This window comes from Carassius auratus, chromosome 5 (genome assembly GCF_003368295.1).
Source record: "Carassius auratus strain Wakin chromosome 5, ASM336829v1, whole genome shotgun sequence".
Lineage (NCBI taxonomy): Eukaryota > Metazoa > Chordata > Actinopteri > Cypriniformes > Cyprinidae > Carassius > Carassius auratus.
Genome location: NC_039247.1, coordinates 20352145 through 20378026, shown reverse-complemented (window position 1 = coordinate 20378026; position 25882 = coordinate 20352145). Strand labels below are relative to the sequence as shown.

General features: G+C 39.1%; 1 protein-coding gene and 1 long non-coding RNA gene across 3 annotated transcripts in view; both read right to left on the bottom strand.

Annotated features, from left to right (window-relative positions):
- The window catches only part of LOC113080372 (ras-specific guanine nucleotide-releasing factor 2-like), a 60715-nt gene extending 53064 nt beyond the window's left edge, over positions 1 to 7651 (bottom strand). For both annotated transcript variants that reach the window (XM_026252545.1, XM_026252551.1), the window contains exon 1: positions 7035 to 7651. In XM_026252545.1, coding sequence (XP_026108330.1) covers positions 7035 to 7310 — 276 coding nt within the window. In that variant the 5' untranslated portion in view covers positions 7311 to 7651. The remainder of the gene's footprint in view (positions 1 to 7034) is intronic.
- A 1718-nt stretch (positions 7652 to 9369) lies between these two features.
- On the bottom strand, positions 9370 to 10332 carry LOC113069313 (uncharacterized). Its single transcript, XR_003279705.1, has 2 exons — positions 10154 to 10332; positions 9370 to 9637 (listed from the first exon to the last, which is right to left on the bottom strand). It is a non-coding gene; the product is annotated as an uncharacterized LOC113069313 (long non-coding RNA).
- Between the last annotated feature and the right edge of the window lie 15550 nt (positions 10333 to 25882).

Sequence of the window (25882 nt, the reverse complement as noted above, 5' to 3'; positions counted from 1 at the left end):
AATTAATGGTAGCTGTTCAATAATAGCAGCTGTTTCACTGTAGACATATTGAAATGTGGCTGCAAGTTAAAATAGATACTGCTCTATTTACTGACACTAGCCTCATGTTAAGTGTGGGCACCAAATCAACCAGACAACCTACACTGCCCCCTTTTCTTTCTTGTACTTTTAAGAGCAACAGTTCTACCCCTTCCTGTGAATAGTAATGAGATGGCCAGCACTGATTCATTAAATGTTCAATAGTAACTGCAGTCAGGAGAGCAAATGTATAATCTAATATCATCATGATGTCAATGGTTATGACTCAGAATATATGAGTACACTGTAAAAAAAAATTCGTAAAATTTACGGTAAAAAAAAAGGCAGCTGCGGTTGCCGGAATTCTAACGTAAAATTTCATTAACTTATATAATGTTAAAATACCAAACTATTGAAATACTGAAATCTATTTTGTACCTTTGTAATGCAGTGATAACCACCAAATGCAAATGGTGATGAGAAAGTCAAATAAGGAAACAAAGCCCATCACAAGCAGCTTTTAAATAATAACATGTATAGAAGGTGCACAGTCTCATTCACACAAGCACTAAACACCATCATGGTGAGACACATTCAACTGAAATACAGGTGCATCTGAATAAATTAGAATGTCATGGAAAAGTTCATTTCTTTCAGTAATTCAACTCAAATTGTGAAACTCGTGTATTAAATAAATCCAATGCACACAGACTGAAGAGTTTAAGTCTTTGGTTCAATTGAGATGATTTTGGCTCACATTTATCAAAAACCCACAAATTCACAATCTCAACAAATTAGAACACTAGAATAATAGATTCCCTGTGGGGTTCAGGTCTGGTGAGTCTGCTGACCAACACCATTGTCATTGTCACAATGGACCAATACCAGCAGATGACATTGCACCACAAAAATTCACAGACTGTGGAAACTTAACACTGGACTTCAAGTAACTTGGGCTATGAGCTTCTCCACCCTTCCTCCAGACCCTTGGTTTCCAAATGAAATAGAAAACTTGCTCTCACTGGGCAACAGTCCAGTTCTTCTCCTTAGCCCAGGTAAGATGCCTCTGACATTGTCTGCGGTTCAGCAAATTCCTTGACAATTTTCTTTATGTGGTGGCTCTTGATGCCTTGACCCCAGCCTCAGTCCATTCCTCGTGAAGTTCACTCAAATTCTTGATTTAACGTGGACTGCTTTTGTAAACTATTATTAACAAGAGTTTGGCAAAACAGTCTGGAACCAAATGTAATGAAAAGACAGATTACACATTCCACTTGCTCTAGAGCACAAATCAAGCTATATCAGACACCGCTTGTTTTTCCACTCTAATATTTTCCATGTCAGAAAGTATTATCACTGCTCCATTATCTTAGTTGTGCTTATTATATCAGCTCATGCTGTAAGAAAACATTATTGTGTGCTATCTAGACCTGAACCATTTGTGAAGTGAAGTGCAGTGCAGTATAAAAGGTCATAACTTTAACTTTTTTCCACAACACATCCATTCGATGATCTGCTGGAAATTATATGTGATTTTCCGACATATGTATTTTCCCTAATTGGAAAGACAAACATCAGGCCTCTATTACTAAAGATGCAAAACACCTCAAATTGACGCTTTTAGGGTGTAAAAGTAAAAGTAATTTAATTTGCCTTAAATGCACTAAGTGCAGTTAATGTCTGACACCAAATTACAGACCTATATTGTATCAAACTTATCTCTGAAATCACAAACCCTGTATTGAAATAGCAACATGTATTTCCACCGCATTATGAAACTGCAGTTAGACTTGAACTGCAGTGACGAAGCACAACCTTGAGCCTGCATAGTTAAACTTTTTGCAACCTCGTCTTTGCTAAGAGTATGTTTCAGGTCTAAAACTAAGCATCACTGTGTAACATAACTGCAACTACAGTACACTTAGAGATTTAGACTGGCACCTGTTTAAACCGCTTAAACAGACTACATACTGGGATCTTTCCTGTTCTTTCATATTTCTGTAACTCTGTACCTGCTTTTTTATGAGCGCAATCCTACTCATCCCATGCTTTTTTTCTTCATTCTTTTCTTTTTTTAAACCCCGTTGAAAAGTATTATCTACATGTTGTAGGTTATGTCAGATTATGTCAATCCTATGCACAGTGCATATTAAATTCTACTTTCAGATAAGCAGAGCACAGACATTGTGAGAATAACATGCAAGTAAACCTACTATCGAGTGTTCCTCCAAGTATATTTGGGTCTGAACCCCTTTATAAACACTCCTAACACACAATATAGTATGTCTTACTACATCAAAAACATTAATATCATAGACTGGCCACACTCACTATGTAAACTGATCATTAATGAATGAGATGTCACTGCTGCTAGAGATACATGTTATTGGAATCTGTCTTTCTCAGTGTAATCTTTAATAGCAGCACAACAACATCGATAACTTGTGTGTGTGTGTTTACTTGCATGTGTTCTTTCTCCATAAGAACGACTAAGAGATTCAACAGGCTAATTTTCTTTAATCAGAGAACTAATCAGATTTTTTTTAAATAGGTCAATAATGTAATAGAGACACAAACAATAAGAAGAGTAATAAATCATTTGGTCTGCATTGACAAAGTAACTATATGTAACCGAGTTCAGACTGCATCAATTACAAGCAATCAAGCATTTGATCTGATGCTGTAAACAAACTTGATCAAATGGGACACCAAAGGTAAACATCTTACATTTCATCACACTGAATTACAGACTACATGCAATATCAATCAATAAAATTAAATGGATGGTTCACATGAAAATACTGTTACTCAGACTATGTTTTCTGATTAGTTCTCTGATTAAAGAGAATTAGTCTACATGGCTTACTTCCTACTGTGTAAAGCTAAACAATATGTATAATGTAAACTGAGTGAAAAGTGGGGCTGCCAAAAGGGAAAAAAAAGTAAAATAACAGTAGTGCTTTTGAAGCCATATAAAATATTGTAGAATTGTGTGGGACAGACCAAAAGGTAAGCAGTCACTATTCACCCACAATCTCGCATTTTAATTTGACTTTAAGAGCCCCTACTCTCTTAAAGATAAAGGTTCCAGAAGGATTTTACTTAATTTGTTTGTTTGCCGAGATGCCACAGAAGAACCATTTTGGGCTCCCCAAAGAACCCAAAGAACAGTTCTTGAAAGAAAGTGTAAAACATTTTAATAATCTGAAGAAACCGTATAAAGAACATTCTGATCAATGGAAAGATTGCATGGTTTATTTTTAGAGTGTGCCCACCATTTCTTTAACGCATGGGAAAAAAACAGTCAAGACATTCGGATAAACATCTACTTTTATTTTTCACAAAAGAAAGAATCCAGATGAGTAAAGCAATTAACAGGTGAGTAACAGAATACTTATTTTCAGTGAACTAACCTTTTTAATAGTGCAAGTGTTGACAACTAATCACTGACTAATTTCTTTGGCTAAAGGTAGAAATAGATATCAAGCACAATACATTTCAACAAAGCAAAAAAACTTCAGCTTTGCTTACAAGAAACTTTCAGTATTATGCGGTCATGATTCCTTCTGTACCCTGAAGTTATTACCTGGGTCTCTTCTGAAAACTACACACTCTGCCCCCACAGACCCTCATTCATCAAACTAGATATGCTGGATATGAATGAACAAGAAATGCTGGATATGAATGAACTACACGCAAGACCAAGAAACATCAATGAGCCTTGGGGCAGCGTATGAAATATAAAAATAAAGAATTGGTGTTATCAGCATTGAAGGTGCATGGCAACAGTAAAGGCTTTACCACTGTAATCTTACTGCATTATGTTGCATTATTTATACCATACGCACATGCAAAATCATTTGAATCTGAAAACATCAGCACAATATGCACCAAATCAACTTCATCCAGCTTGAACAAAACATACATATGCAGCATGTTTGTTGTTGCTCAAAGGGGATTAATTATTTAGAAATGATAAGATTATGATACTGATCCAGGACACAACATTAGCAGGAATACACTTCACTTCGTGAGGCCCAGAAGTGTTTTATTACTCCATATAATTTCTATGTTGATGTAATTAATCTCTCATAAAGGCCGGTATACAAAAGATCTCATAACAAACAAAAGTCCCTACATCAAATCATGATGTTGCCTGATTATTCCATGGTCTTTATAAGCTTCCAGACGTATATTTTCAGCAAATGACCAATCCTCAGAAATCTGGCATTATAAAAAGAGTTTTGGACTTCATAAGAACACACAAATGAAATCAGTCAGGCACAGGAAGGTTTTCATTGACATTAGCGTAAGCTGCATGTTTCAAATTAGCAGCTGGAAATCTCCACCTACACATTTTGATAAAATCTGTACGCTTTGCTCATCAAAAATAGTCATTTCTGTTTGGTTTTTAAATCAGAGCTGAAAACATCTATTCATTATAAATGTTGATTTACATTTTCTATTCCTCAAGGTTTTTTTTTTCTCCCCAAACGAGTTTCAGCATCCCCATCGACTGCATCTACACCTTTCTGTACTCTTTATGGACTAGCTCACATTTATTCCTTTGTCTATTTAGTTGTCTGTGGGAGAGAGTGTGCATACTTATATGCAGCCGTGTGGGAGTCTGTGGGTGTGTGATTGAGAGAGGATTTCTAACGGTGTTCTCGCAGAGGAAAGAGTCGATACAGGGTACAAACATGCACTGTGTGAGAACTATAGAACATCTTTAGATTGAAAGCCATCTCATTTCTGTTTGATCGGGTATAATATTCAAAGCGCTACACGATTGCTGATGCCTAACAAATCTTTTTCAGCTTTAAAAGTGAAGTTTTTAGTATGGCTGGTTTTCAACAAGCCTTGAGCTCACATGGGATATCATTATTATAATGCACAGCACCATTAAAAGGAAAAGTAAACTGCAGCATGAAATCAATAAAATGAAAGTGAATCTTATTAACTCATCAGCAGTTTAACAGACTTAATGGTTAGGTGGTTATACTGTATATGCCAACAGGCTTACATCACAGCCAAAAAATAAAGCAATCTTGTTGCAATGAATTTGTATGGCCTTATATGTTTTCATATGATCTGTTCACGCACCGGTAATGGTTAAAGGTTCTTCATTGTTTTTTTTTTTGTTTTTTTGTTTTTTACTTACATTTTCAGATGTTTCATTTCATATAACACTTTAGTTTAGGGACCAATCCTCACTATTAACTAGCTGCTTCTTAGCATGCCTACTATTAACATATTGGCTGTTTATTAGTACTTATAAAGCACATATTCTGCATGACCATATTCTACATCCCTAATCCTACCGAATACCTAAACTTAACAACTACGTTACTAACTATAAGCAGCAGAGTTTATTAAGGCAAAAGTCATAGTTAATGGTTTGTTGATAGCGGGAATTGTTAATATATAATATAAAGTGTGACCGAATTCATATGAAAATGCCACCTCGTGAACATTTTTCATGCAAGATTGGGAAGGTAGCATCTCTTTCATTAGCAAAATTTGAATCAACATGAGGGTCATATATGCCAGCTGAACAACACCCATATTTATTTGCTAAAAATGTATTTCGTCAACATTTCGAAGTATACTAGCATTTCAACTCCTTAAAAACTAACACAAATAGAATAAAAGGCGCCAAACTCTCACTTTGATTTCGTTATGGTCCTCAAGAGAATCAACTTTTAAAGAAGGTCCACTTTCCATTGCAATACAATAGAAAAATAACCATATGTCAATGTGTTAACCACAATATGGGTGGTTATGGAGCTCAGATGATTCCCATATTAGGCATGGCAGGTGATCCTTTTGCATAAATAACACTGGCATAAGTAGCTTTAATGTTTTTTTTCTGCTCAGAGGTAACAGACTGCACCTGTTAAATGGGGAGCCTCTAACACGGTTTCTAATTTAAAATTAATATCTGACATCAATGGCCACCACCTACAATCCCACATTTTTAATTACATCATGCTGCATACCACCAGTAGAAGGGGAACGTTTGCTCATGATAAAAAGGTTTCAGAACCCTTCATGAAATTCAATTATTATCGCACACACTAATAAAAGCCATCACGAGTCAATATAGGCGATGATCCAGATCAATGCATAACGTTTCCATATCATGGTCACGTTTCTGCACTGCTCGAATCCTATTTATAAGAGGACTTGGGATGTCCAATGCAACAGGTTTTCACATAATAAATGAATCGTTTTTACAAGACATTTGCAATGATATATTAGACACTTTCCAGCAAAAAGATAAGATATGACCAGAAGAGAGAGACTATATATTCTCCACAACGAAGATTAGACTGGATTTCCAGATGTGTCAGTGATAATTCCTTCAGATCTCTTTTACGCATGCTGTGATAACCGCACTAAAAATTCCAAAACAGAAAAATATTTCCTTCCATTCCCATTTTTTTTCTTTTGATTATATTAAATTATATTTAATTTAATTATATATTATTATTATTATTATTATATTTAAAATAATGAATTTTATATTTAATGTTTGAATATATTTAATTATTCATGAACTTTCAGGGGTCTGGGATTTTTAAAGTGTTTACTCATTTTAGGGCACAATCTCTGGAGGTTCCTCATGCGCATCCAAAGCGCATTTTGGAAACTCGTTTTAAGACTATGTGACATCTATTGTAAAGTGATAATGATCGCATTTGTGTATTTGTAGAGTTAAAATCCGACACTAATATTAGGCTCTAGCGCAGCGTATTGTTGCTATGGTTACCTCATCTCGCGAACTCGACCTCGATTCACGAGCGTCTGTTCAGTGCGCTCCGACAACTTGTAATTTTACTTTTTTTATGATTATTATTTTTTTTTAGTTAAGAGAACGTTGAAAAGGCAGGTTAAGATATCATATACGTTTATGTAAAAAGATAAGCTCAAGCCTTATCAGTGCTCATTCTCTCTAACCCCTCCATAATTCGTGCTTTTATTAACCTGATATGTTGAACAAACGTTGAACTCACCAGCTTGTCAAGAGTCTCTCTGCCAACGGTGGACACCTTGGGTGCAGGGACTCGTTCACATGTGCATCCTTCCAAAAGATAAATCCCTGATGGTCGAGCGCTCTGGTCGGTGTCGAAGTAAAATAAAACATTCTGATAAAGTGCAAAAAACTTCTCGTGCCATTTACTGTTTTCGGTGGTCTTCTTGCTGAGATAACCTCGCTTGGTGCCCTCTTTACGCGCGATAACGGAGAGATACAGAGCGTGTCCCTCATTGTACCGAACACTCTTCTGCATTTTCCGTCTTGGTTTAATGTGTATTCACTTGTTTGTCACCATATCCCATGTGATTTTAACTTTCCACCTCGGGTGTGTGGAGAAATGCGCACGAGAAAGTTGCCGAGCCGACGCGCACTGCTCATAAGCGACTCATCCAAACGAATTCGGAGTCCAATCCATTTCTGGCCAGAAGAAAAGTTCAAACCCCGACGAACAACGCTGTGCGTCAATGCGTTTAGCTCATGCAGTAGAGCAAAATAAGCAATAGTAGTGGACAGACGGCGAGAGAGAATCACTGTTGAGATCAAATGTAATCGGCTTTGGCATCCTCTCTTAAAGACACAGCGCCTCTCTCGCTCTCTCCCGCGCTGAGGTCCAATTTCCCTTGCGGCTGAACGCAGCTTTTAATGAGTGGGCGGATCAACAGTCAGGGCGGGCAGAAATTTTAATAAGGAGGCAGGTGATGCAGGGATTTTAATGAGGAGGCGGGGCGAAGCACTCTACAAGCATCACTCTAGCAGCTGACAAGGTCCAATTAAACCCCTTACCGTAGGTTAAGTAGTTTTTAAGGAAATGCCACAATTCACACTGGGTACATCATGCAACATGTTACATTTCAGTGTCCATGACACTCATTCAGAAATCAAGTACTAAAAAAAAAAAAAAAAAAAATTACACATTAAACACATGAATAGTTTATCATTTCATTAACTACTATTGCATAAACCGCACCAGTGCAAGTGTAAATGTTTACAGCAAGAGTGCTGTCTATTAAGATAAATAAACCGTTAATTATATTAGCATCTACACCAACACACAACATTGTTCTAAACATGCTGCTTTGTCATCTGCTGCTTTAAATGCTCATGTTCTATAAAGTCGAGTGGAATCTCACTGGCTATCATGCATTTATCACTCATAAGCTGGAAAAAAAAAAATTCTGAAAGTGCTTCCAACAATATTGTTCAACTGTGTCATTATTGTTATAGCTAGCTGTGATGTGGACTACCATATTCTCATAGAATTAGAGTTATAGTTACAGTTTTACTGACTGTTATAGTTCTTGGTGTGAACCGAACACGTTTTCACTTTCAACTGCTTTTGTTTTTTTCATTGTTTTTCTGTGTACAGTAAACATGCTCTATACAACGTGTTTGACCGCTGCACTTGTGTCTCATTACATTATTCTAAAAACAAGGCACTCAAGTTAAAATTTCAACTTTCGCAAGCACATTTTCATCATCAACAACAACTGCATCTCTAGACCTTGTGTCTCAAATCCTGGTGCTGGACAATTGCACATTTTGGACATCTCCAAATCTCGCAAATTATCAAGTTTAAAAGTTTCACTCTTCATCCCATTCACTGTACAAGTCTCTATCAATGATATAGTTTGTGTGTTGTCAGTCTCTATCAAGCTTCCATTACATCTGAGAAATATACACTCATTTTTCCTTTATTTTATTTGCTATGATTTTCTCTCAACTTTTAGTGGATGACAAATATAAGATATAAGATGGTTGTAACTGATATACCGCATATTTCATAAATCAGACATAAGTCAATTTCAAGATTCAGTTAAAGCGGTTTTCTCTATAAAGTGTAGCATAATCTATAATTCATAATTTTAAATGACATTGAAAAAAATATTTTTGAAGCAAACCTGGGTAACTTCAAAGCAATAAAAATGTGAGTAAGGGAGGAAGACACAAGGGTTTTATGTTCTCAGTCTGACTGCTTCAGCTTTTGTGAAGATTATCACTTATCACAGTTACATTCTTTTGTAAAATATTTATTTTGTCAATGGGCACCAAAACTGTTTGGTTACCAGCATCTTAAAAATGAATAAAAAAAGAAAAGAAAATCAAACATGAGGGCGATTAAATGTTTACAAGATTTTTGTGTATGGGTGAAATAATGGAAAGAACACAACACCAATTTACAGAATTTTTTGATCTCCAGTTTAAGTAGTGTAAATATAACATTACACTAATAATCTTAAAAATTAAAAAAAAAAAAAAATTCTTTGGACACAAATACAGCATATCAAATAACAGCAAATCTTCTGGCCAAAGCACCTGGATAAATGTCTTTATTAAGACATCACTCATAGTTGTAAGATCTACTGTTATGAGTTAATGTTAAAACAGGTGATGTAATACATTATGTATTTAAATACGTGATATTCAGTTCCTGTTTGTTTAATGTTTTTTTCCGACCATCATCAAACAGGCAAAAACCATCATGCTATTATTAGAGACTACACTTTCTCCAGTCCAGCATTGCTTCTTGTTGATAATACTCCAGGCATCAGATAACACTCTCACCATTTTACTACTGTATGTCTGTAATGAGAGAAGGGGGTAAAATCATTACATACCGTACAGTTACAAAAAGGTTTAAAGCATCACCACCTCAGGAAATATTTTTAACTAAGTAGACAAATCAAAGAAATTTGGTAAACTGCTGCTATTTTTAGTGGCTGGGGCAAATACAAATGCATATACACTAAGATAGGAAATATAGCAACTGGACAAAAACTGGCTTCCATGTTCGGTTTGTGAAAATAATTTATGCAAAGCAGCTGACTTTACACAATCAGTTACTATACATTTCTATTTTTTTAGCACAGGTTTCTAGCACTAACTTCAATGTCTATGAACAAATCCGCCATACAAAAATATTTGAGTCTACACAATATTGTTTTGCAAATGGAGCCAGTCAAACCCAAAATATACTTTGTAACATCTTCAGATATTTCTCTCACTGAAAATCTTCAATTTGTTCTGAAAGAAGCTCCTCCACAATCCAAAATTACTACAGTGTTCTTTTTCCATTGTGTAACCAATCAGCCCACGTACCTCCGGCTGTTCACGAGAGCCTCCAACTCTTTGGATTTGAATGCAGCAGTCCTGAGGATGGACTGGGATTTCAGCCAGACATGCTACACTTAGCTCATAGCTTCTGGCAGCTGCGCCTTCAATCAGCTGATAGAGAAATATGATGAACTCTGGCTCCACCTTTTCCTCTGGAAATGAGAGCAATAGAGTTATTAAACATTTTGGAAGCCCTATGTGTGTATCAAAGTAACGATCAGTTCAGAGGATTCATTGTGAAAGAATAAAAGTTTCAGGAAAATAATTTATGAAAGATCCATGATAATCCTCATGAAGATTATACTAAATTTACAGGTGCATCTCAATAAATTAGAATGTGGTGGAAAAGTTCATTTATTTCAGTAATTTAACTCAAATTGTGAAACGTGTGTATTAAATAAATTCAAAGCACACAGACTGAAGTTTTTTAAGTCTTTGGTTCTTTTAATTGTAATGATATTGGCTCACATTTAACAAAAACCCACCAATTCACGATCTCAACAAATTAGAATTTGATGAAATGTCAATCATCTAATCAACTCAAAACACCTGCAAAGGTTTCCTTAGGTTTCCAAATGGTCTCTCAGTTTGGTTCACTAATCTACACAATCATGGGGAAGACTATAGCTTGTTTGTGTGGATGACATCATGTTGAGAAGACGATGTATCCTACATTATGAAAGCAAATTTGTATTATTATTACTTCCTAAAGATGAGACTGCAAAGAATCAGTGGTGATTATTCATTTTTTTCCCACTGTACCACAGCAGTACAAACCCAATCTTTTTTGGTGTTCCCATCATTTTGGGGAAGTCTTGGCCTATTGGTTAAAGAGTTTGACTCCTAAACCTGAGGTTGTGGGTTCGAGTCTTGGGCAAGCAATAACACGACTTAGGTGCCCTTGAGCAAGGCACCAAACCCCCAACTGCTCCCCGGGCACCGCAGCATAAATGGCTGCCCACTGCTCCGGTGTGTGTGTGTGTGTGTGTTCACTGCTCTGTGTGTGCACTTTGGATGGGTCAAATGTAGAGCACAAATTCTGAGTATGGGTCACCATGCTTGGCTGAATGTCACTTTCATTTTACTGATGACCACTTCTCTAATCTCGGGATGCAAAACGCATGATTCACAAAATGCTTAGTCTTTAAAAATGGCTCAACAGACTTTTATGTTTTTATCATCTCTACACTAGTTACCTGTTAAGTCCGTATTGATTTCAAAATATGGCTACTGACCTATAAGGCTCTAAATGGTTTAGCTCCTGTATATTTAGCCGATCTTCTTATGCCCTAAAATCCATCATGCTTTTTAAGGTCACAAAATTCTGGAGGTTTAGTAGTACCTACGATATCGAAGTTCACTAAAGGTGGGAGATCACTTTCTCATCTGGCTCTTTAACTCTGGAATAGTCTTCCTGATGATGAATAATGAATCTCAATCTTACCCTTGTTCCCAGTTAGATCAGATAAAAGTCACAAACATATTTTTTGCTTGAAATTTTGAACAGTAGCTATGCTCATTCTTCTCATTTTCCATTTTCTTTCTGTTCCTATCCAGGGATGCCCATCTTGAGGTAACTAGAGATTACACCAGCTCCAGTGTGGTTCCAGCCTCATAGAAAGACTTCAGATGACACACTGACCCTGGCAAAGACCCCATATGACACCAACTTGAATCAATATGTCTGCCAAATTTAAAATCTTTTTGATCTCACTTGTAATAATTACTTTAATGAGCTTCTCTCTGAAATGAATTCATGTTAGCTGTAACTGTATTATTATATTACCTTGAATTGTTCTTTTGGGAAATTAACATTACTTGGACACATTCACTTCTGAAAACAGATCACTCTAAACTGTAATCTAGACATATGCATTTTCTGTAAATCTGCTTTGAAACAATGTGTATTGTGAAAAGCGCTATACAAATATATTTGAATTGGAAGAAGAACTCTGAATCTGGATTTGATTTAAGCATGAATTTCAATGCCGGTAAGTGAAACACAGCAAAGTTCAAAGAGAAACTGAAGAACAAAGACCATTTATGCAATAGGATTACTGCAATACACACAGGCTAGCTGTTAAGTAACCACTACCTACAGTATGTCTTGTAACAGTGTTACCAGGATTTAAGGTTCTGGAATTTCTCCTTTGGAATCTCATTCTGTATCTTTTGAATTTACTCCTCAGAACTACAAAATGTCTTTGATTGGTTAACAGAGGTTTCCAAGCCATCAATTTTCTATAACAACCTGAAAATAAATTTGTTCAAGTTCCATATCTCAAAGTCACAATTTAAAGTCAATACTTTTAGGCAAAGTAGCTGCTACCAATCTAAGTGCCAACCAAAGTAGGTTCTACCAAGTACTTTTCAGGAGAAGCAGCAGTAACTTGGGAATTCTTAGCAGGAAGCTTAATTGAACCATAAACAATTAAGCATACAAAATATTTTGAAATAAACAAACATGTGCTAACCATGGTAAAAGTGAAATTGTCAAATTAATCACAAAAACTACCACTCAGGTTTCTCATCTTTTGCACTCCTATCTGTCCTTAACACTATGCAGAGCAAAAAAATAAATAATTTAAATTATTTACAGATTATGCAATGTACTACACAACTGATTACCAAATCAATTTCACACATGGATGCTGGGAAAACATTTCACATATTTCATTCTGACTGATTCAACCATTTTCTTGGATATCAAAGAAAAAAAAGTTGCTTGAAAACAAATATTACTTTGACCATCCCTTCTCCTGTAAGGAAAAGTTCTCCCAAAAAATGTAAATTCTGCAATCATTTACTCACTATTTTAAGAAACCTCTGAGCTTTCTATTCCACCAATGAAAGTCCAGGTATCCAAAATGTAGAAAATCCAAAAAGTTAATAAAGGCAACATAAAACAAGTCTATATGAATTGAGCGATTTAATCAAAGTCTTGTGAATAGATACAGTGATTTAGGCTTTTATTCACATGCATATGGCACATCCCATATTATAAACACTGAAGACTGTGGTTATGTCACATATGATTTGTGCTAGAACAAACCTTCTTGTGCATCATGCATTTATATTTGAACTTCCGTTTTTACCATATTTAATGTGCTCTCTGTAAGCATGTTGATCATTGTTTACATGTAAATAAAAGACTAAATTAAATGTGTTCATCACATAAAGTGAGCGTTCCTCTTCACAAGATATGACATAAACGTCTTGATTCCTATGGATTCATTTCACAACGCCTTTATGTTTTTCTGTTCTTTGGTTACCTTAACTTTGAGTTTAGGGACACAAATCTCTCAGGTTTCATAAAAACGAAAAACATAAAGTCAGTAGATAATATGGGCAGTAAACTGACAAAAACACCAATAAGAGAAAAGATGGGCATAGAGCACAGACAATTAAAATTGGCCTTCAGACACATGTAAAAGTGGCATTTGTTAGTCTACAACTTAAATGAAAGGCTTTACACAAGAAGAAAAAAACATAATGAAGCACACACACAAAAAAAAGGGGAAAACATTATTTGGTTAAGAGTTAAGTATCCTACTCTAATCTATCATATTAATAATCAAGTGTTGGACAGAAATATTCCTAGACAGACCAGACAATAGGTGCATTGACTAACAGAAGGTACTGCACTCTTTGATCACTCAAGCAGCATAAGGTCAATGCAAAGATATCACGAAATGAGTAAGTGATCCATGAAATCCCGAATGACTCAGCTGACATATGACAACAAAAGAACTGGTTCAGAAGCTATCAAAACCAGCATATTCCAAGACAATGCACTCCTCAAACCCTACGACTGCTTTTTGTGCACCGAACTCCCTGATCCAGACACTAATGGCCTTCGCAGATGAAATCAAGATTAAGTAAATTACTGTGCATGGTTCGTTATCAAGAATGGCAAGATCAGGATTACTGAAGGACTGTACAGATGAGTAAGATATCAAAATACAGTTCATCAAGTGGTCACATGTTAAAATATAAATGTTCAAGAAGGGAAACAGCACCATAACAACAATTTGACGGGCTATGGAAGAACAAAAATAAAAATTAAGCCACTCTCAAAAAAATACTTTATCCTCAGATTTGTATTGTATTTGCTACTGCAATTACGATCACTATTGCTGTTGTAAATATACTTCCATATAGTCTACTGTCTATGCTTCGATTTGAAGACTAGAGTAATGGCTGCTGCAAATTCCATCACAGGACTAAATTACACTGTAAAATATATTAAAACAGAAAACAGTTATTTTACCTGAAAGTCAAAGCTGTTGTCAACCAACCACCTTTCAAAACCCCTTTTTGTGTGCTCAACAGAAAAAAAAGGAACACATACAGGTTGGGACAACATGAGGATGAGTAAATGACAGAATTTTGTTTCTTGAAGGCTGAAAGTTCAGTCAGTGTTATTTTTGATGGATATTTGATGTCGTCATGAATGTCAAGAAAATATAATGCAAACTAAATCAGAACAGATTGGATAACTGCAAAGTTTGGTGAATACAGCTTGAAAGATAGTCAGAAATAATTTTAGAAAAACAATTACACTTGCTTCACCTTAACTACATCAAATCAGCTCCAATTATAATCAAAACTCAATCTTATTCAAGGAATAAAAATATGGATTTGGTTACTCAGCATCCTGCTTCCATTTGACTGCGTGACAGAGCAGGACATCCTTGAGCCAGATTCACAAACCACACAAACAGCAACCACCCCCTCACTCGCCATTTACGAACATTATCAGCAGCCCAGCAGACCGCATGTGCATCTGTGTGCATTGCGTTACCACCTCACAAATGCACACATTTCATTCCAGAGGGGGGGACGTGTTCATTTTTTCCATTTATTGATGCGTTTGTTTTTTAGCAGGCTCAGGGGAAGCATTGAGCTGAAGTGTAAAAATGAGACGCATGGAAGATTCAGAGAGAAGAGCACTGAAGCAGATCAACAGGAATGCAATTTTTCGAGTGATTTTTCTGTGATGCCGTCCTCACGGGAAGTCCACATTTATTAGAGGTAGTCTTTACTTTAATGGAGGTTTTAGAGACTTTCAAAGCACCATCAAATACAAGCAGCATGTGAATGCATAGGATGAACATTATTGAAGCTAAATATATATATATTTTATTGGCCAGCAAGTTTTTAATCACTGTGCAAAGAACAAAATAAAATAAATAAATAAATAAAAAGCAAAGATTCTACGCAAAGACTTGTTTGTACCAATATTCATATTTGGTGTGAAAAATCTATTTAAAGTGAATAATTACCAAAACACATACTGTTACATGTAGGCACACTTTTGGCAAAAAACTCCCCACATAAAAGATATCAATTTATAAAAAATATATAATCTGATCAAAAGTTTTGAAAGTACAGGCGCTTCTCAAAATTAGAATGTCAAGGAAAAGTTCATTTATTTCAGTAATTCAACTCAAATTGTGAAACTCACGTATTAATTAAATTCAATGCACACAGACTGATTTAGTTTATGCCTTTGGTTCTTTTAATTGTTAAATTGGCTCACATTTAACAAAAATCTTAACAAATTAGAATACTTCATAAAAACAATTTTAAAAAAATTTAGTGAATTGTTGGCCTTCTGGAAAGTATGTTAATTTACTTTACATGTACTCAATACTTGGTAGGGGCTCCTTTTGCTTTAACTACTGCCTCAATTCGGCATGACATGGAGGTGATCAGTTTGTGGCACTGCTGCGGTTTTATGGAAGCCCAGGTTTCTTTGACAGTGGCCGTCAGCTCATCTGCATTGTTTGGTCTCTTGTTTCTCATCTTCCTCTTGACAATAGCCCAAAGATTCTCTATGGGGTTTGCTGGCCAGTCAAGCACACCAACACTATTAGTATGCACTGTCAGCTCTCATGGTTAACGGTGGAGAAAAGGCTGGTTTTTAGCACAATTACGTTTTTTAGAAACTACATAAAAAAAAGTTTTTTTTATATAACTAAATTGTTGGGTGTGACCAGCTACACTCTCATGTGACTAGGTCTGTGGATGATGGCCTGATAATGTTCCCTCACCCAAAATCAAATGCCTTAAAGAGAACTGTTATTTATCGTGCCATCAATCATTGGAATAATTGGCCATTGAAAATACGTAAAATGAATGGCAAAGACTCTTTTAGGTACCATCTTTAAATTTGTGAGTAAGGAAATGTAATGTCATATTGTAATCATTTATTCAGACTAATTTATGATGATGTGTATTGATGTATATAATGTTAATATAGTGCTATACTGTTTTTATTTTAACATTGTTATGTGATTTATGTTTCTTGTGGACCCCAGAAAGACTAGCATGTTCACTTTGGTGACAGCTAATAGGGATCCTTTTTACAATAAACAATAAACACCATGGTCATTTAACCAACTTTTGGTGCTTTTGTCAGTGTGGGCAGGTGCCAAATCCTGCTGGAAAATGAAATCAGCATCTTCAAAAAGCTGTTCAGCAGAAGGAAGCGTGAAGTGCTCCAAGATTTCTTGGTAAACGGGTGCAGTGACTTTTTTTAAAAAACACAATAGACCAATACAGCAGAGGACATTGCACCCCAAATCATCACAGACTGTGGAAACTTAACACTGGACTTCAAACAACTTGGTCTATGAGTTTCTCCACCCTTCCTTCAGACTCTAGGACATTGCTCAATACAAAACTTCCGATCATCTGAAAAAGGGACTTTAGACCAATGGCAATAGTCCATTTCTTCTTCTCGTTAGCCCAGGTAAGATGCCTTTGATGTTGTCTTTGGTATAGGAGTGGCTTAACAAGAGGAACACGATAACTGCAGGGTTGCCAACTCTCATGCATCTGGCGTGACACTCATTCTTGGACTTCAGCGTGAGATTGATGCTGAAAGCTTGAGAATTGGACCCAGAGTTGACAGCCATGCTTGCCCGGGCAGCTGTGAGCATCAGGATGGAGGTGAATGCACCGCCCAGCCCTGAGTGCTCATGGCTGTTCCATTGGTTCTTGGTGTAGAGCACGGCTCACAACCGCGTTTTGCTCTGGTTCCTTCCTTCCCGGATGTGCATGGGGAAGTGATGTAGTCGTGGATGGCCCCTTTTTACAGCCAGAAGCAACTAATTTCGTTCTTCCGTCCACACTACCCTTGATGGCGGGGCAGCTAGGGGTGCGTCGACATTCCCCAGCAGGATAGTGCGATTCCAGTGCACTTGTGTCCGCAAAACGCCGCCACTGGGAGGAATAGTCCGCGCCTCTCACCCAAGGCCTGTAAGCTGTCGGCCGCTCTCGCTGCCAAGACTTACAGTGCTGCGGAGCCAAGCTGTCTCTTCTCTGCATGCCATGGCTATCCTGTAAACTCACCAAGCCAAGCCTTTAACAAATGCACGAGGGTAGAACCAAACCGAGGTTAATGCAGGAGCTGCGCACGGTGACTGACCTCACCCTTCCAGATCAAGGAAGTCACGACGCAGTCCCTCAGGAAGGCGATGTCCACTTTGGTGGTCCAGTAGTGCCGTTTCTGGTTCAGCCTGGTCTGTATGCTTGGTCTGTATGAGAGACGTTAACAAAATGTGCACTTTCTCGACGCTCCCAGGCTGTCCTGTGTGGCGGCGCTGTCAGGGGCTGTGCCCAGCAGTTCCTGACAGAACAACAGCAGACTGAGGCCATGCAGCACATTTTGCCACGACGTGATCCTCCAGTTGCCACCATTCCATCACGGGCAGTGCCTCGGCCTGCTCGTCGCCGTGGGCGCCAACACATGGGGACACAACTCCCCATCGCTGCACCACTGCGGGTATGTTGACTGTCCCTTTGGTGCCACTTGTACGGAGTTCGGGAGTGTGGCTTGCGCTGCCCAACCCATCGCGCTGGCTCATTCGGACGGTCCGACTCGGTTACGTGATTCAGTTCACCTGGCTACCTCCCAAGTGCGATAGCATGCTCGAGACTTCGGTGGCAGTCCAGAACGCCTCTGTCTTGTGCGAGGAGATTGCTGTCCTTCTGGCAAAGGATGCAATCGAACCGGTCCCTCCAGTCGAACCGGTCCCTCCAGCCGAGATGAGGACGGGGTTTACAGCCCTTACTTCATCGTACCCAAGAAAAGCTGTGGCCTTCGGCCTATCCTGGATCTGCGAGTCCTGAATCGGGCCTTGCACAAGCTCCCGTTCAAGATGCTGATGCAGAAATGCATTATCAAATACGTTCAGCCCCAGGACTGGTTTGCAGCTATCGACCTGAAAGATGCGTACTTTCATGTCTCGATCCTCCCTCGCCACAGACCGTTTCTGCGGTTTGCATTCGAGGGTCAGGCATGGCAGTAAAAGGTCCTCCCCTTCGGGCTCTCCCTGTCCCCCTGTGTCTTTACGAAGGTCGCGGAGGGCGCCCTTGCCCCACTATGGGAAGTGGGCATCAGGATCCTCAACTATCTCGATGACTGGGTCATTATGGCCCGGTCCCCGAGAGCAGTTGTGCGATCACAGGGACTTGGTGCTCCGGAACCTCGGTCAGTTGGGGCTTCAGGTCAACCGAGAGAAGAGCAAGCTCTCCCCTGCGCAGAGAATCTCTTATCTTGGTATAGAGTAAGACTCGGTGAGTATGACAGCACGCCTAGTCAGTGCTGAACTGCCTGAGTTCCTTCAGGGGCAGAACAGTGGTACCACTGAAACACTTTCAGAGGCACCTGGGGCATATGGCATCCGCTGCCGCAGTCACGCCGCTCGGGTTGCTCCATATGAGGCCACTTCAGCACTGGTTGCACTCGTGAGTCCCGAGATGGGCATGGCGCTGCGATACACATCGTGTCACCATCACACCGATGTGTCGCCACCGATTCAGCCCCTGGTGGGACCTTGCCTTTCTGCGGGCCAGCGGGCCCTTAGAACAAGTGTTCCAGCATGTTGTTGTCACAACAGATGCCTTCAACATGGGCTGGGGCACAACATGCAACGTGCAGGTGGCTTCAGGGTCCTGGACGGGACCTCGACTGCCTTGGAACATCAACTGTCTGGAGTTGCTGGCAGTGCATCTAGCCTTACGGCAGTTTCGGCCGCTATTGCTAGATAGGCACATGTTGGTCCGCACGGACAACACTGCGGCTGTTACGTACATCAACCGACAGGGTGGTCTACAATCACGTCGCATGTCTCAACTCGCCTGCCATCTCCTCCTCTGGAGTCAGACGTGGCTCAAGTCGCTACTCACTACCCACAACCCGGGGGAGCTCAATCGTGCAGCCGACGCGCTCTCACGACATTTAACTTCCCGGGGAATGGCGACTCCATCCCCAGATGGTCCAGCAGGTCTGGAGTCGATTCAGGGAAACCGAGGTAGACATGGTTGCTTCCCACGAGTCCTCCCACTGCCAACTGTACTATTCCCTGTCCCAGGCCCCCCTGGGCACGGATGCAGTGGCACACAGCTGGCCTCAGGCATTACGCAATTATGCGTTTCCTCCAGTGAGCCTGCTTGCACAGATGCTGTGCAAGGTCAGGGAGGACGAGGAACAGGTCCTGTTGGTTGCGCCTTACTGGCCCACCCGGACCTGGTTTTCGGAACTCATGCTCCTTGTGACAACCCCTCCCTGGCGCATCCCCCTGAGGAGGGACCTCCTCTCTCAGGGGCTTGGCACCATTTGGCACCCGCGTCCAGATCTTTGGAACCTTCGTTTAGAGCCAGTTTCTTCCCGTGTGTAATCCCATATGTGTATTTTTCCACGGTAAGGTTTCCCTCTTGGCAAACCCATGTCTTCCCTTGACAGACCCTTTCTGTCAGTCTCTTCTGGCAGCCGTTCCATCCCTACTCTAAGGTAGGACCTGCCTCAGAGACCCCTTCCATATGTAGTACTGCCCCCTGGGTCAGTCCATATCAGTATCTCCACATATCACCTCCCTAAGGGTAGGATGTGGTCTCCGTAGCAACATTTTCCTAAGGCTCGCTTCCCCATTGTCTTGCCAAGCTGAAAGAACAAATAGGGAAGATTTGAAGCAATCTTTCTCTAAAGGTTGAAATACCTTCCATTAACTTTATGTGGGTGGAACAGCAGCGTGGCCTTCTCCAGCAGCGATGTACCCACCCTTTGGCCCCTTCGGTACCAAGGTCAGTGAATTTGCGCTGGGGCTTTGGGAAGGCGTAGCTTTTGTGGCATGCCACAGCTTGCCGACAATTGCAGCGCCACAGGGTTGTGACGGTGTTCAGGTTGTGGCGTTCAACCATAGGACCCCATATGTCGTTCAACATAACTCGTAGTGACCGACAGATAGGGAACGTCTCGGTTACATACGTAACCCTCGTGCCCTGATGGAGGGAACGGAGCTGTTATGTCCCCATGCCACAACCTTGAACCGGTCGCTGTTGCTGGGACACGTTCATGGCTCCTCAGCCTAAAACCTAAATGAGTGGATGCACCTGTCACCCTATTTATACCCGTTGGCATGGGGAGTGGCTCAGGTATGTTAAATCCACTAGCCAATTTTCATTGGCGTTTCTCTTAAACTCAGACATAATTGGCCTCCCAAGTGAGACCCCATGTGTCGTTCGACATAACGTTTTCGTTCCCTCCATCAGGGAACGAGGGTTACGTACGTAACCGAGACATTTTGTGGTCAAGGTCAACTTTGATTTTCAATATACAGTCATGTGAAGCTGAATGCACACTGAAATAAAAAGTCCAGATCAGGTGAAAGTCCAGCGTGATGGCACTACCACTGACAGCAAAAGACAGTTCTTCAAGGCCAGGTTACTGCACAACTAGAAGAAAAGCCTTTGTTTGAGATTTAGTGTGACGTTCCGAATAACATTAAGGTATCTTACTTTGGCCCACCTCCTCACTTCTTCAACTTCCAGATATCTCAATTTGGAAATGCCCTCAGATACTGTGGAGTGACTTCGCCTGCTTCTCTAATGTGCTACAAGTGCTTTGCTATGGCAACCAGCACTGCTCCACTATCTATTGCCCACAGAAGAAAGTTCTGTATCAAGGCTGCACATAATGCTTCATTCAAAAGTGTTACACAACATATGTATTTACTTTCTTAAATACAGCACAGGTGAACAAGTGAGCATTGTTGCCATGGTGATGTGCAGACACTCTCTACAAGATGCTGCCATGACACATGGATGCACTGTATAGGCAAATGGGCACGGACAAAAAGCTATTCTAGTGTGAAGGGGGGAATTTCAATATGAAGTCCACGCTTGAACAAACACTGGAGCATTTTATTTTTGAACCTCTGTGAGCACTAAGTGTCACAACTGTCTGAGTCTGAGCATATAAGACTCATGATATTCTAAGTGAATTCTTGTATTCAAAATAAGATTACATTTACACATTTTTTTCTGAAGATTTTCTTGTCAGAATGTTGTTATGTAGTTACTAAACAGTTCAGAAAAGATTTCAGTGGATTGCTATGGCATTGCTAGGGTAGTCTGGGTGGTTGCTAGGGTGTTGCTTGTTTATAGGACGCATGACACTCTGATCTCGAAATGTGTATGGGACCTTTTTTTCAATGCTTTTTTCAAGTCTGTGGAATTGACTTTGCTCATCTGGGTGTAATTCTTAGGTTTAATCAAAAATAACTATATTTAACAACCATACATATGTGTGAAAATGCACACACACAGCAGTGAGAAGTGAACACACACCCGGAGCAGTGGACAGCTATAGATCCAGCACTCGGGGTTTCAGTGCTTTGCTCAAGGGCACTGCAGTCATGGGTATTGAGGATGGAAGAGAGCGCTATTCATTCATTCCCTCCCACCTACAACCCCTGCCAGCACCGAAACTCGAACCGGCGACCTTCGGGTAACTAGTCCAAGTCTCTAATCATTAGGCCACAGCTACCTCTAAAGGAAACAAACACACACTCTACCGAGATGTGTGTGTAGGGCTTGGGGGGGGGGGGGGCACATTTAAATGATCTCTAAATTAGCATGTTAAAAAATAATGGAAGGAGTGAAAAATGTAGCAGGATAAGTTAAAATCTGAACTACTGAATTACTACAAAAATACCTCATTGTTAAACTGCACAAAACAACAAATGCTTAACCTCAACCATGAGCAACAGTGAAAATGATTCTTGCCTTAAAAAGGATCACCATGTATTTAAACACTTTTTTTTTTCCATAATACATCAACAGCTTTGAAACAGCTCATGCCAATTCAATGAGCAATGTGCATCAGATGGTGAGTGAATGGTTCGTGGCTATGCCGTCTAACACTGTGTCCCCACCAGGCGAGACGCACATTTCCACTGACTAATTTATCAGTAATTTATCAAGCGATTTGTCTCACCTCACTGAAAGCGAACATGTACCATGATGTGGCACAATCACACTCCATCAGAACATATTAGATGTTTCATATACTGTTATGAAGAGCTTTCATTCAAGTAAAATTACTTGAATGAAAGTAATTTAGGCTTTGCTGCATCATATGAGGTTGAGATTTGAGACTACAGGTGGCATGAAAAGGCTGTCAAATGAAAAACCATTCAAATGGCTTTGACATACAGTTAATTAATAACTGTAGACATGATGCAAATAAATGTATTGTACCATTAATGCTCACTGTTGAATGCATAGACATTCTATATGCATGTTGACACATTCCCTACACAGACTGATGATTCTCTGAGAAAACTAGTCAAACTTCCCATTTGACAATTCAACAGACAGAAACCCTACTTTAAGGACAAGCACCTTACAATAAAAATCCCTGTGTAAGAGAGGAAAAGAAGGGGAGATAGATGTTAAAAGGATCTGAGAAGAAGACAAACAGCAGCAATGCCTTGGCTATTCTGTATCACAGCTGACCTATGGCAAACATAATGCCAATAAGTAAATAACTCCAGCCTAAGCCAGTATCATTCCAAGAGACCTGTGGTGGGAGAAAGACAGCAAAATAGAAAAAGAAAAGAGTGATAGATCTTACACCTGAGCCATACCATAGAGACAGACAACAATACCCAGTGAAGCCCACCCTCTGACAGCCCAAACACCAGCACAGCATATAAAGTGACATTTACCTTCAATATGAGCAACTACAGTCAACATCAACTAATTAGCACTTTTAATTTGCTACACAAAGGATATGATTGCCAATTTTACTAGCATCCATCTCATTTAACTTGGCAGCAAAATTTGGTGTTCACAATGGTGTGAATTGACTTATATACTGACGATCATTTGCTGCTAAATTTCTACCTGCAGAGGATGCTGTAAGACAAAACCAATGTAGAATAAACAGCACATCAAAATATTTGATTAATTTAAAGCTAAAGAATGAAATTTCTGCACCATTAGTGCCACAAAAATCCCCAGTTATGTAGCTGAATATATATATATATATATATATATATATATATATATATATATATATATATATACAGACCAAAAGTTTGGACACACCTTTTCATTCAAAGAGTTTTCTTTATTTTCAGAGTCACACTGAAGGCATCAAGGTCTATTTGACCAAGAAGGAGAGTGATGGGGTGCTGCGCCACATGACCTGGCCTCCACAGTCACCGGACCTGAACCCAATCGAGATGGTTTAGGGGTGAGCTGGACCGCAGACAGAAGGCAAAAGGGCCAACAATCTGTCGGGGAACTCCTTCAAGACTGTTGGAAGACCATTTCAGGTGACTACCTCTTGAAGCTCATCAAGAGAATGCCAAGAGTGTGCAAAGCAGTGATCAAAGCAAAAGGTGGCTACTTTGAAGAACCTAGAATATGAAATATTTTCAGTTGTTTCACACTTTTTTGTTATGTATATAATCCATATATAATTCCACATGTGTTAATTCATAGATTTGATGCCTTCAGTGTGAATCTACAATTTTCATAGTCATGAAAATAAAGAAAACTCTTTGAATGAGACGGTGTGTCCAAACTTTTGGTCTGTACTGTTTATATATATATATATATATATATATATATATATATATATATATATATATATTAGAACAGAGGTTGGAAAGCTAAGCCTGTTCTATTATGGCCCCTGGTCATGGAATGAAGTGCAGACTAAACTTAAACTACAATCCCTCATCTCTTTAGGTGATTTTAAACATAGAATAAAAGAATTGGTCATTGCTAAGTGCAGATGTTTTGATAATTCCACTTCCACTTAAATTTATTATTAATATGATTTTATTAATGTTGTTTCTGTGAATAGTATTATATAGGGTATTTGGTAATACCTGTGTCATGATTCTGCCCTCGTGTCCTTGGTTTTTCCCTAGTCTTGAGGCAGGATCATGACAGACCCATGTTTTGTGTACAAGCACATGGCCTTGTCTTTGGGCCATGTGCTTGTGTTGTCTCGTTCCCTTGCCCCGCCCCCCTTGTTAACCTAGTCGTGTCGTGATTGCTATCTGTGCCACCTGTCGTGTCTTAATTGTTCCCCTATTTAGATCTCCTAGTGTGCTCTGTCTTGCGTCGGTTCATTGTTCATCACTTGTGATTGTACCACATTTGTGATTGTTCCTGAAGAAGTGTTTTGTATTTCCGTGAGTGTTTGTTTATAGTTAGTGTTCCCGTGCTTTGAGTCTTTGTTTATCTCGTTAACTCAGTCCTGTTCAGTTATTTTGTATTTCCCTAGTCAGTGTTTTCCCCCTCGTGGGTTTTTGTTTTCCCTTTTTTGTTAAATAAATCCTGTGTTTCGTTACTTCCTGTCTGCACCTGAGTTCCTCCCTTACCAAAACCCTGACAACCTGATTGTTTATGCTGCTGTATTCTTTGTTGTATCTATTGATGATGTTGGTTTTGTCTGTGGGTTGTTATCTGTTTAATCCTGCTATCTGACCCTGTCTTGGCTAGGTCTCACTTGTAAAAGAGGTGTTAACCTCAATGTGACTTTCCTAGTTAAATAAAGGTTAATAAATAATATATTAAATATATACAGCAGCAACAGTACCATGTACTCCGCCACTGTTGTGTATGTTTGTTTGCGCATTGTTTGCCTTTAAAATCCACACATATTGTGCATGTTTACATACCTAATACATACTACGCATGCGCATGATGTCACCATTTTCAAAGATTCACATTTTGGGTTTTAACACGGAAACGATAACAGCATTTGCAAAAACGTGCACTTTGAAACCCGTTTACAAAACTATGCATTTTCAGTCCCGAAAACAACGTTCTCATGTAAATGAACAGGCAAAACACATAAAAAAAAAGGTTCCAGTTTTTGGCTGAAAATGTTGTAGTGTAAACAGCTCCTAAATGCATTAATTTGCTGTCATATAATTGGCTGATTAGATATTTGCATGAATGAGCAGTTGAACATGTACAGTACATAATAAAGTGGCTGGTGAGTGTATATATATGTAAGGACGTGGCACAGGCCAAATGATCTGATGCTCCTCCATAAAGGTGCTCCTGCCCCTTGAGATGTTGTCAGAGGCTCCCATTACATCAGAACCTAATCAAGTTGAGCAAATTAAATTAGTCTGTGAAAAAACATTAGTTTGGTAAAAATGGTAAAACATTTGGAGATTATTTATCACCCTCTCATTGTTCAAAACCTGTATGACTTCCCTTCTTCTGTAGAACACAAAGGAAATGTGTAAAAGGAAATTTAAGGGCTACAAGTTAATCATATCCATACAGTTCATCAAAGTTATCCATATGTTTCAAGCACTATATTCCAAATAGTCTGTCTGAAGCTATATTGTAAATTTGTGTGAGATATAGATTGAGATGTAAGTTTTATAG